Source organism: Erithacus rubecula (assembly GCF_903797595.1).
Source record: "Erithacus rubecula genome assembly, chromosome: 6".
Lineage (NCBI taxonomy): Eukaryota > Metazoa > Chordata > Aves > Passeriformes > Muscicapidae > Erithacus > Erithacus rubecula.
In genome coordinates this window covers 3,488,152-3,501,334 of record NC_136688.1, presented here as the reverse complement: position 1 = coordinate 3,501,334, position 13,183 = coordinate 3,488,152, and the positions used below count along the sequence as shown (strand labels likewise).

At 46.6% G+C, this 13,183-nt stretch overlaps 1 protein-coding gene across 1 annotated transcript in view; it reads right to left on the bottom strand.

Annotated features, from left to right (window-relative positions):
* Positions 1 to 11,723, bottom strand: part of TNNT3 (troponin T3, fast skeletal type) — a gene marked incomplete at its 5' end in the record, with an annotated part of 31,983 nt that extends 20,260 nt beyond the window's left edge. The window contains 7 exon segments of the mRNA XM_079309984.1: positions 981 to 998; positions 3,552 to 3,569; positions 4,220 to 4,233; positions 4,731 to 4,765; positions 9,359 to 9,540; positions 9,543 to 9,598; positions 11,638 to 11,723. Of these exon segments, the coding sequence (XP_079166110.1) occupies positions 981 to 998; positions 3,552 to 3,569; positions 4,220 to 4,233; positions 4,731 to 4,765; positions 9,359 to 9,540; positions 9,543 to 9,598; positions 11,638 to 11,723 (409 nt within the window).
* Between the last annotated feature and the right edge of the window lie 1,460 nt (positions 11,724 to 13,183).

Sequence of the window (13,183 nt, the reverse complement as noted above, 5' to 3'; positions counted from 1 at the left end):
CGAGAACAGTTAGACTAAAGAGTGTGTGAATGCAACAGAGGGTTAAAAAAATAAAAATAAAAGCACAGGATGTATGAAATAAAGAACAGAGGAGGAGGTGAAATAGAGACAGGTGACCAGAGCACAGAGATACAAGAAATGTAAAACCATCTGGATCTGGGTGCTGTAAAAACTCTGTAAACTGCTCACAGTGGGTCTATTGTGGCCCTATAAACAGGTTTACCCCTGTTTAAAATATACCCATAGCACAAAGCTTTGCAAATGTGGAACCAACACACCCTTTGGCTCCTTGCACCTGGAGCACCACATCCCAAACCTCTCGAGTGCAAAGGGTGAGTTTCTGTTCCAGCCCCTCTTCCCACACCTTGCCAATGCTGTGTGCAATGTGGGGAGCCAGCTGGGGTCACTCACCAGCATCTGCATGGTTATAATTCTGCAGAATTATGTATATTATATATCACATGATATATCATAGCTTATAAAATTATATATGATATATTTTATATATAATATGACATATTATAGCATGTGTACTATATAACATAGGGCTAAGCATATATGTTATCACAGATGGATTTTGACTTCAAAATCCATCTGACCATGATCTGCCAAGCCACGTAGGAGAAACCAGTTGACACCTAATAGAAACCTTTCTAGCCAGACCCAGGTTATTCCATGGCACAGAGATACCCAGGGCTAAAAATCAGCCTCAGATCATGTTGTGTCTTGGATGAAGGGATAGTATCCACATTTTCTGTGCTGCTTCCTCCCCAAAACTGGAGCAGAGGTGTCAGGGATGTGGGGTACCCTCAATGGAATTTGTGCAAGGGACAAGAAAAACCCTCTGCCTGCAGAATTTGTCCCAGTAGCTTTCTCTTGCCTCTTGCTTTCTTCTACCACCTCCAAAACTGAGGTGCACACCAGCACCAAGCTCTGCTGCAGGAACCAGCAGGGCTGGAGATGCTTCTTCCTTCACCTACCTTCCTCCTGAGCCTCTTCTGTGGGTGGGAAACATCACAGGGCAAAAGAAATGGGAGGAGAAAAATTAAAACAGGAAATATGTTATTGGAACATTCCTGAGGTTTGCCAAGCTCCCAGGCCCTTATGGGTAAGAACACACAATGATGGAATTACAGGGTGAGAGAGAATTAAAAATAACATTTTTATGGGCACATTATGGGGTTATAAATGTTACTGAAATATGGGAATATGACCACAAGTGAAAACCACATAAAAAGGCATCCAATATGTTATTCTTTATTAGAGCTGGCTAAAATATCCTAAAACCAACTTTTGGTGAATGTTTAACCAAAAATAAAACTGCTGCATTTCTTTTGCTTTACTTTTTTTTTTTTTTCCTCATATGGTGAAAAATGTTCACCAATATTTATCAATTTTTGAAATTTCAAACAAACTAATTCTTGAATTTTACCAGATGAATATCAACTTTGCATGGTGTCTCCCTCCCTTTAAAATATTCATTTTTACACCACTGTGCCAAAAATAAATCAAGCAGTTGAGTAAAAAAGGTAGAAAAAAAATATCTATATATTGCTTGGTTTTTATACACATATATACATGTACACATATATATGTATATATAAAAATTATTTATGTGTATATATTATATGCATTTTAATGTATATATCAATATATTTTATTCCTTTCATATATATATGAATGTTTTGATTTTCTTTTAAACAAATAGAACAGACCAAATTTCCTACCAGCTCAATAAACAACATCAATGTCCACTATGGCATTGATGTCTGTGACTCAAGAGAGAGCCCTGGACACTGGGTGTGAACCATTTGATCTGGATTTCTTTACACACATTCTCCCTCCACACTGAGAGGGAAAGGAAGCAGAAGCCATGTCACATACCTTCTTCCTGAGCTGCAGGTGGCAAGTGTCATGGAACAAAAGCAGCAACAGCAAGCAGGAAAATGAAAACAGAAAACTGTTAGAAACTGGTGCTGGGGTGAGCTAAGGCCTGGAGGAAAAAGGTGGTTAGAAAGTGATGGAGAAAAGTTACATGGAAAAGAAATGGATGACATCAGAAGGAGACACAAAGATCAAGCAAAAGTAGGGAGCAAAGAGAAGATACACCTCAGAGGAGCCAGTCATGCAGATTAAGAAGAAATTGAAAGTCACCTGCCTATTAATTTCATATCAGTCATTAAATACTTGAAAACAGAAAGTAGACAGTTAGGGAAGAAAGGAGAAAGGCAAGAAATGCTTTTCCTTTAAGGAAGGCTTGTCTAGGAACAACACCCTTTGCTTGCTCTTTTGACATTTGACAAGACATGAAGGATGGAGCATGAAGAATGCCTTCACCTTCCTGGCACTGGCACTCCATGCAGGACCAGAGAGACACACGATGGCTGAAGGCAGCTCTACAACCTATTTGCTGTCTCTTTTTGCTTTTATTTTGAGCCCTTGGTCCCTTCAGAAGCAATGCCAGGGGAAATAGTTACTGGGGGATTATGTACCTTATAGCAGAAACTACTCTCACCATGGCCACAATTGCACCTCTGCTCCCACCACCACTGATGGGAATTTGCCTGTTGCAGCAACTTGGAGGAATCCATGACAAAAGAAAAACAGAACAAAACAAATAAAAACAAAAAACCCAAACCAAACAAAAAAAAGCTGCTGTGTATAAATCCCCAAAATGGGCATTTCTACACAGGGACATCTCCCTGTCTCTGAGCTGGTCACATACCCTCCATGAGCAAATATTCCATCTCCAGGAAAGGGTTTTCCTTTCAACCCCTTAGAAGATGCCTTAGACCCTAAGGGCAGATCCTGGGAGAATTTCCAAGAGTTTGGCCCTTAGGTCTTTTCCAGACAGCTTGGGAAAATGAAGGACAACAACTGGCAGCTACACTTGCCTGAACTGAAGCCAGTGTGTCAAAAATGCCCAGCAAAGACAGTGATACATCTCCAAAATAATCTCCCTGCTGCCTTCAAAAGGTGAAACAACTTGGGTGAGAAGGGTTTTTTCATGCTCCATCTTTCCAGATCAGCACTCTGTCTCTCAGAGCTTGTCAAATCACATTTTGCCAGCTAAAGGCATGGTAGGAAACTTCATCTTTGCCAGTTGGTTCTCTGCCTTGCCTTTTCTATCCTCAGCAGTGCCCTGTCAGCTGCTCCTCAGGAGCTGGACAACCTGCTCTTCTTTGCAATTTCAAAATTTAAACTCAGTCTGTGGACACTGCCAAAATGAGAATGGCAGGATTTCACCAGTATCTTATGGGGGCTTTGCACCTGTCTCTGCTCTAAAAGGTCCAAGTTTATGGACAGATTAGCCCCCAGCTTTTTCACCATCCCCTCATACAAATGCTCCATTTCACTGTAACATTAAGGCTCTGCACATCACAGCCCCAAAAAAGTGATTGGTTTTTTGTTTGTTTGTTTTCCAACTGGTTTACTGATCAAATGTTTCAGACTGCCTTTAGCAGCAAGCACCAAAGAGAAGGGTGAAATGTAGACAAGAGAAAAGCAGAAGAATCAAAGAAAGATAAATTACGTTCCACTTTTTTTGTTACCTTCTTCTTCGTACTCCTCTGCATTGAAATGGGAGAGGGGGGAAAAAAGCAGACAAATCAACCATCAGCCTTGACACATCAGTAGGACATTACCCATGGCAGAGCCCTCTGAGCTCAGAGGGATGCTGGGCAAGATGGTTTCTGAGAGGCCACTTGCAAACCAGCAAGTCAAATAACAGATTAAATTACTTTGAAAATAAAATAAAAAAAGAATAGTTATAAAAGGGGAAGAATTGAATTGAATTTTTCCTTGGGCAATGGAAATTCAGGGTTACACATGCATTAGAAGGGAAAAAGTAGCAGAGAGGGCCTCTAAATATAAGAAAAGTGTCTATGTATATTGCTTATAAACATTGTGGGGATTTATGTTCTAAAACCAGAATATATTACACATACAGAAGCTTTAAAATTACATTGCCAGCAGATGGCAGTGCCCCTACAAAAACTAGCAGCGTCCCTCCCACCAGGGCACCAATTTGGGGCTGAAACCCCCCAGCACGGACAGGGCCAGGGTGCTACAGGGAGTGCAAAAACACCAGAAGCTGGTGACAGTCAGACAGACAGAAGCATAAAAAGAAACTTCAGATTTGTCTAACCACACCAGCTGACATAGCCAGCAAGTGATGCAGGCTTGCACAGGAGCAATTACAGATAGGTTTAAGACTTACCCTCTCCTTGCTCCCTGTGAGAGAGGAAAAAAGGATATTGAAACTAGGTAAGTATTTCTCCTTCTCTGTACTGATATCAAGCTTTAAACCACACACTGAAGCAACCCAATGCAATGTTGTTTAAAGTCTGTTCTCTGCAGGTCTGTCCATGATTCCTCTGATCCCATGTCTGCCCTAAATCTCTCCTCTGTATTACTGATGTAAAAATATCAAATGATCCCACTGGGTTTGGTCATACTACTCTAGATTTGCTAAACCAAGGCAGGAGCCACTGCCCTGTGGGTTTTATTCCCCCTCCTCCAGGTGCAGTGGCACAACCACAGAGGGCAGGCTGAGCTGGGTGGAGGTGTTTGGGGGATGTCCTGTGCTGGGCAGGAAGGGCTCTTTGACATTCTAAGTTAAGATGCCCCTTTCCCCACCCCTCAGGGGGCTTCAGGCTGAGCACAGAGCAGGATCTTGCAGGTGTGGAGCCAGGCTGAGCAGGTAAACACACAAACAATTTTCTACTTACACTTCCTCGGTATCAGACATGTTGGCAATTAGTTTCTAGACAAAAGAGAAGAAAAGGAAAACAAACAAGAAGAAAAAAGGTGTTATTAGTGAGTGCACCCCATAAAAAACACTGAGGCAGAAGCAGATGGATTGACATTTGTGGACAAAAAAAAGCCAAGCACCTGCTTTCCCACACAGCAACCAGCTCCCCACCAACACTGACATTTTGGGAGAGGCACAAACCTTTGCCACCCATGTCAGAGGACAAAGGGAGGGGAGTAGAAAAAGATCATCTGGAAAGATATATCCCATCAACTCAGCTGCTTCCCACAGGCACAACCAGGGGCTTCCTAGTCCCAGCTTTAAATTACAAAATCCCCAGAGCTCAGGGAGACAGGCCCTCCCTCACCCATCTGACATTTCCATCACTCCAGCGAGATCAGAGGAGTTTTTCCTTCTTTCATGCCATCATAGGTAGGAAAGTGCCAGCTCCAAAGCCTCAGTCACTTACAAAAATAACTGAAAATACCAATAAACCTAGAGATAAGTACTTATTTGTCAGCACCCAAAAGTGTGTCTGGTTTGTACAACTGATGAGTGAATGAACAATAATTTATTAGTTTAAGATGAAAACCAGCCACATGCCTAGTTGGGCAGTTCCCATTGATATAACCACTTCTATGTAATGCAACACTGGATTTCCTAACAGCATCAGCTGCCCTGAGGCCAAGGGAGAAGATGAGGGAAGGCCCCTGAAACTTTCTTCAAATCCACAGCAGATCTTAAATTAGAAAGCCAGACTTCTCCTTGCTGGCCCAAACCCCAACTTTCATGACTTCATTATTCAGCTGATATATGAGAGATGTCTTGAAGGAGCAGGTGGGCTGACTTAGGTTCAAAAGGAACAACTGCAGCTCAGCAGCTTTCTATTTCAGAGGAAGGCAGTAATCCCACAGGCTCCAACCCTGCCCTATAAGGGATTCTCTCCATTCCCCAGCAATGACCTTGGGCACCATACATTAACATCAACAGGATTTAAAACCCCCATGTTGCAAGGAGAGATAAACAGCCAACATTTCTTCTTCCAGTTCCTCATTTATTCTCTTTCTGAAATTCAGCATTGCCCTAGAAGTAGTGCTAGCAGTGTTTGTGGTATGGACCTGAGGTGCTGGATGAGAGGGGTGATTTACTGGCAGGTAACATGAGATTTGGGCTGAGTGGTCTCTTGGTCCCAGGTTGCTTTTAATTTTGTAGCTGTGGTTGTCCACTCCTTGATAGCAACAGCCATCCCAAGGACTACTTTGGGGACTCTATTTCTCCCAGGCAGAGGGAAGAGGGGGAATTTTATGTTTGGGAGGAATTTTAGCTTTCAAAAATGTTTTCTGCTCACCAATTCACACTGCTTTTTCTGCTAATTACTTGGATGCTACAACACTGCTGGTCTCTCTCCCCTGGTATTTTCAATCTAGATTTCATAAAATCTTCAGGATGAAGACTTGCACTTGCTATCTCCTCAGTGGCTAGTATGTTAGCAGTCTCATTCCAGCCTTCAAAAATTATTCAAGCTATTAGTAAAAATGCTTGGCAGCATGTTGATTTAGGCAACAGGACAACAGAGCTTCTCCAGGCAAAAGCCTGTGGAGGGAACCTGCCTAATGCTCAGCTGTTGGCTTCCACCAAAATACATGTTCTATAAAGACTCAGGGCAGTGGCCAATCCTCCCATGGATTAAGCCTTTATAAATGCAGCTTTCCTTCTTCCCAAGGCAGAGGATTAAAAATAAAATAAAATAAGAGGACTTTTTCTCCTCTTTCACTCTAGTAAGAAGAAGAGGAACACCTCCAAATGGTGAAGGAATGAGCTGGAGAACCCTCTGTGAGCAGACAGAGCGAACGTCTGCTCAGCACAGGGCAGGCACGTAGCGCAGGGCACACTGTTCCTTCCAAGGCAATTGAAGTCAACAGGAGCCTTTGCAATCAGGCTTTCCATTAGCAGTTATTGGAATGAGCTCATCTCAGCTCCAATTTAGCTCTAAGGACATCTTGCTGAGGGTTGTCACATTGGCTGCTCCCCTACCCCCTTCCATATTTGTTAATCCAAGCGCTGCAAATGCGAATGGGATTTTGCATGGCATCTGCCCGTGCGCTATAAAAGCGGAGCCAGAATGCCAGCATCCCTGACACCATCAGACCCCAACCCTGAGGGGATTCCTTGGCCCCAGACAAAATGAATTAATAACAAGTGCATTGGCAGACTCTGTACAAAGATGAGCCATATGCAGGAACCCCACAGGCGAGGGCAGGGTGGACCAAAAAAAAATTCTGGGGGAAGATCACAGATTTTTTGCAAGGGTCAAACACTCAATCAGGTTTGGTCCCTTTGTCAGGAGAAGCTGGCATTTAAGGCAGTACCTGACTCTCACTGCCCTGGCTTCAAGAACTGTCTGTCCACTTCGTGGCATTCAAAAGCCATCTGGTCCCTTAAAGCCAGGGGCAAAATGCAGACTGTCATAGCTGCAGCGCCCCAAGACAAGAAAGGCTCTTTGATGCCCAGCACTATCCACACATAGCTAACTCTGCCATCAAAGCAGCCAGCCAAATTGGACTATATTTACATCCAAAAGGCAATAAAGAAAGCAATCTGTTAAGGCAGTTTTTGCAGTTAGGATTAAGTTTGCCCGAAGGCAATGGAAAGTCTCCAGCTGGCTCGGGATTAGCCTTTGGTGGAAATTACTTTACACACAGCAAATGCAGCCCAGGATTAAGGCTGTTAGCACCTTCAGGCAATAACTGGGCTTTGTTTGTATAGTGGCAGAAAAAATGGATTCTGGTCTTGACTGAGGTTTAAGGATGTAATAAAATCAATTAGTTAATACTGCCCACCCTTTGGAAGGAAATGGAAACACATGGGAAAGTTTCACCAGACAGAAAACTTCCTGCCCGCTCCCACCCCTTAAAGGTGAAAGCAAAGTGATTCTGCATTTTATTCAAGCCAAGCAGGTCACTGAAAGGACAAATACACCAATCCTTAGCACCAGGTGGGCAGGAATACCATGTCCCTTTTGGCCCCAAATGCTCCTGGCCTCAGCTGAAAGAGCAGAGCCAGCACATCCCAAGAAGCCTCTTAGCAGCTGAGAATGCACCCGGGAGGGGGAATGGGCTGCCTTGCACCTCCAGGCCATCCCTGGAAATAACCCACCCATCAATCATCCCCTCCCAAGCCAGGCCATACAAGGTAGGCAAGGTAGCAAGAGCCACATGGAAAGGGGCCAGCACAAAAGGGACCATGCATGGGCAATGGGACTGGCAGGGACAGCTCTTGGGCAAGGACTGGGGCTGTGACCCACCAAGCACCACTCAGCCACTCTTTCCCAGCAGGAGCCACTGCAAACCCACTCCATGGACTTTTTAATAGCCATACATATCATAGTAAGAGAGATGGGTATTATATGTAATGTACCTAGTAAATATATAAACATATACATATTCTTCTCTCTAATGCAGAAACAGAGTAGCAGGACTCCAGCACTGCTGCAGGTTCATAGCAAAATCCCAATTCCCTGTCCCAAAATGTACCCTTTGTCTTTGTCTACAGGGTGGTACAAGCTGTCTGATCCCTGCAAGGGAATTTTCTAGGGATAACAAAGCTGAGACACAGAACAAAAAAACAATGACTATGCTCAATTTGCATCCCCTGCCTTTCCTTGATCTTAGAATCAGAACAAGATCCTCCAGTCCAGCTGTCCACCCAGCACCACCACTGTAACCCCTAAACCACTCAAGCAGGTGCCTCTTGAACATCTCTTGGGGACTCCACCACCTCCCTGTGAGTCTTGCCCCTCTGAGGGATGGCTGCCTGCTCTGTCAATGTCCTACAGCCTCCCTGAAGCTCCCCCCAAATCAGCAACACAGCTCCCACCCAAATTGCTGGCACCAGAGTCTCCTGTGCTGATGTCCCTCCTGCCTCTGTAGGATATCCACCACCCCACAGCAAGGAGCTGATCTGAGAAATAGAAATATGGTCATGGAAAGCTTCCCACTCCCACAGAACATGAGGAAATTGCGAGAAAAATTCCCTCTGTGTGCCGAGGGGCAGGAGGAGGGGGTTAAATTCAGAGTGGTAATGGGATGCTCCCCATATTCATTACTTCACTTTGCTAGCCTGACCATACAAAACTCAAAATTTTCTTCTTTTCTGTGGGAAGGGACATTTTTCCATGGCCACTTTTTTTCCCCCAAATCTCCCTCTAGACCTACAGCCCTATTCATCCACCAGAAGCTCCCTGATGGTCTGCCCTTCATACCTCCTGCCTCAGCCATCCCTTTCTCCAGGTGACAGGGGAGGGAAGGTCAGCATTTTCATCCTGCTGCTGGAGGGAACTTTCCCTGAATGCCACAATTTCCAGCCCCAAATCTTGGTTTGGAAGGATCTCTTCTCCCACTACTAATCCTTGAGAGTTCAAGGCACCCAAACCTCTATGAGATTTGTGAGATGCCCAACTAAAGCTCAGAACTTTTCCTTAAGATCCTGTGTCAGATCCCAGTCCCTGTGGTCCCCAACCCTCCCTGGTGCTCCTCCATTCAAACCAAAGCTCATCCCTTCTGCAGTGCTGCCCCCAGCAGCATCCCTTACCAGGATCCCACTTACCTGGGAGGTGTGGAGAGAAGCACCGAGCTCCTGTCGGAGGGGACGGGCAGGCTGGGATCTGCGAGCGTCCCGAGGGGATGCAGCTCTCAATTTATAGTGACATTTGATCGTCTGCAAGAGCCGATTGGCCCCGGGCTCCCTGTGCTGGGCAGGGCAGGGAGCAGGGATGGGCGGGGAGGGGATAGATGGAGGGGGAAGCAAGGGAAGAGGAAAAAAAGGTCATGCCATGTATAGGAGCAGCTGGAGGAATTGCACAGATGATGCTAAGATGGGAGGGACATGTTTGGAGGAAAAAACCTCCAGGGCTTATGTTTCTATATTTATAACCGGACAGGGCTCAAAGAGGGGTATCTAAGGCAAAGGCACCTCGCAAACAAATTGGGGGGCCCCCATAGCTCTGTGGTATGTGATCACCGCTAAAAAACTGTCTGTGGCACCCTGGATCTCACAATCTCAACACACAGGAGCAACCTCCCCTCTCCTCTCTGGGCAGGGGCTCTTCCCAGCTGCCCCTCCACATGCAAAAAGTTTTGGCTTGTGCTGCAGGGTGAGAGCTTTGGGGAAGGCCTGTGGATCTTCCACATGCAAGGCTCTTGGAAACCAGCAGTCACAGGCATATAAGAAGGCAGAAGCACTTGGCACATGTGATGCCTTAAGTGCATCTGTGTGCAAGTTGTGTGTGCACACACACCCACCTCTCACTGAGACTGCTGGGGCTGTGTCACAGCAGGGCTTGAGGGGACCTGGAATGAAGAGCAAGAGAGCAGGAACACAGCAAAAGAACTCATAAGCCATTCCAGCATGACACAAAAGCATTATTTAAGCAAGGACTTCATAGGGAGGGCAACCCCAGGTGGCTGGAGCGGTTTTGCTGCCAGAGCACTCTCCACAGTTGCACGATTATTCCAGCAGAGGATTGCAGTGCCTCGCACAACCCTGTGGCTCAGGGTTTCCATTTCACTAACCATCCCAGGCTCCAGCTGCCCGTGCCCTCCCTCCCGCGGCTCTCCCTTGGCAGGGCTCCCCAGCAGCACACAGCGTGTGCCTCCCGTGTGCCTGCCAGCACCCCCTTCTCCCTGCCTGCAGCAGCACAGCAGCTCAGGAGCTGTGGGCCAGACGGGATTTATGGCTCAGGTCACAGATTGATTCCTGCCCACTCTTTCCCTGCTGCTTGCAAGAAAGGGTCCCCAGCTGAGGATGTAGAGACGAGATTTTAAAGCCGTGGAGTGGGAGCACAGTGCTGCAGCCTCCCAAGTCACCAGGTAACATGCATGTGCTGAAATCTCCTGTCCAGCTTGCCTTTCCCAGCTATCCTGCAGCTTATCCCCTCCCTTCCCTCCTGCAATCCACCCCCGGCCAATGCTTTTGTTCTTTGTCAGGTGGGAAGGGGACAGTGCATCCATGCTCAGCACCCTGGCACCATGTGGGAGGCTGCTGGGTGGGCACCTGTGCTGCTGAGGAGAGCAGCAGCTGCATGGGAACACATGGCCAGAGCTGGTATCATCACCTCCACCCCCCTCCAGCTCTGCCCAAAGCACTAACACGGCAGAGCACCTTTCACACTGTGCTTTGGAGCCACTGAGCAGTTTTGCTCTTCCCCTGGCTCCTTTCCCTCAGGCTCTCCACCAGCTGGGCACACCTCCAAGAAATACCATATTTGCCCAAACTGGCAGCAGAGTGGGGATGCATGGGAGGAGAAGCTCCCAGCTGTTTTTCTTGTCATGTCTGTGGTGGGCCCATTTTGGCAACAGTTTTACCAGCCCCCTGTGCCCTCCTGTCAGCTATATACTGGCCCTGCTGCAATGAGTGCCACAACTCAGCCTTGCCACAGCAGATCCACCAGCTCAAAAGAAAGCACATTGTGGTGGGTGTGTGCAAGTGCATGTGGAGCCTGGGCTTAGAGCAGGGTGCTCCCAGCAGATGTGGACCTGAACGCTCCCCTGGGCTCCTCTGCTGCCATCCATTTGGCAGGAGCAGCACGAGCACCTTGCAGGGGTGCACAGCCTCCAGAGTAGTGCTGCTTGTGTGCACTGGCAGGGGAGTGCTCACATCTCTCAGATTCCACTCTAAGCATCTTGACAAATGTGAGGTTGGTACAAGCAATGGGAAGGACAGGTAGTCAGACCTCTCTGCTGCAGCTCCATTTTCAAATAATGAGAAGCAAGCATTGCTGCCTGCACCATTCACTCAGCTCCTGAACACATCAAGCAACTGCTCCAGACAACATCCATCTTTAGATCACAGGCCATGTTCATCCTCTGTCTTCGCCATCACCATACCCTGGGAGCATGGCCTTTCTGCTTGGTACTTTCCCAAAGGACACCTGCATCCTATGGACTGCCTCTGCCAGAACACTCATGTCCATGTCATACACTTTATTTCCAATCCCAGCATGATCTGAACCCCTCTTTCCATGGGACTGAGGGTTCCTTCTCCATCCCTCTGTAAAATAGCCTTGTCTGACGCACACATCTTACATCAGCTCTGCTGTCACCTGGTTCACAACCAAGGCTCATTCCTCACAGCCCAGTTTTTTATTGTCCTTTCTTCCCTTCGTAGGTCTCTATATCCAGTTTAGCATGTAACTAGAGGCCTCTCCAATATTCATTTCATACCTTAGCCCATACTCTGTCAAGTCTTTATTTCACCTCTTGATTCTTGCACATGGCAGTTTCATTCACCACCTGCCACATTTTCCTCATCAGCTTTGTCTCTCATTACTTTAGATGCTCCTGCTCTAGAATATATGATTTTTGCTGTCTTGACATCATCTGCTCTCCCTGCACCAGCAGCAAGGTGACTGGGCTCTCCTTAGAGCTGTCACAGCACAGCCATGCCTAGAGAGTGAGCAAACACCAAGTACCTCACTCCCTACTGATCACAGAGACCAGATGAGAGAGAGACAATCCCAGCTGGGCCTGCACAGCTACCAAAGCTACCCAATTTCATTTGGATGAGGGTGCAGCAAGCACCTGCCATGGGAGAAGCCCCTCTCTCCCACCAGCTGCCGGGTTGGGAGTCAGCACCAAGACAAAGAGCACTTGTGAGGTCACAGACACGAACCAGGGTCTCAAACCACAAGAGGTCCCTCTGCCAGCTGACCTCAAGCCAGAGCCTGGCATGCTTTTACTGTGACAGCATCTCCACCTGGGAGAGGATACAGCAAACCAGTGTTCCTCCTTGAACAGAAACTAGAGTCTGAGGCAGAGATCTAGACAAGTTTCCATAGGTAGCCTGGCCCACTGTCACATTTCTTCTTGGGAGGTAGGAACACTCAGACTGGCTATTTGAGATGGGCCACATGAAGTTTATTGTGTTGCCAGGCCACTTGCAGGGAAGCTGTAATCAGCTCTTCTCATCTTTTCTAGCTTTTAGTTGACCTACTGCAGCAGCCAGTGCACTCAGGGGAGATGCTTTTACAATGCACACACATTAGCCCAGATAATTTTACAAACTGCATAAAAATGGGCACCTTGGTCAAAGGCTTGTTATGTGTGTTTTGTTTGGTATGTTTTTTGGGGTTTTTTTCCTCAAATATCCTTTCCCTGTGCTCACTGCCCACCAGTCAGCAGGCACCATTTTCATGGATCATTGCTTCCATGGCTGGTTAATACTCAGTCAGCGAGCTGAAATAACACTGGAAAAGTTCATCTGAAAACCTCTACAGCCCTGGAAGTCTGGAATCCTACATGTTCATTAAGGACTACAGAGTTTGTAAATAAAATCAGCTACATCCTTTTCCCATAAAACTGGTACTCTTACAGCCCAGGAGAGATCCAATTTCTGAGATAAAGCAATACCTATCCCTATCTACCCATTACTCTC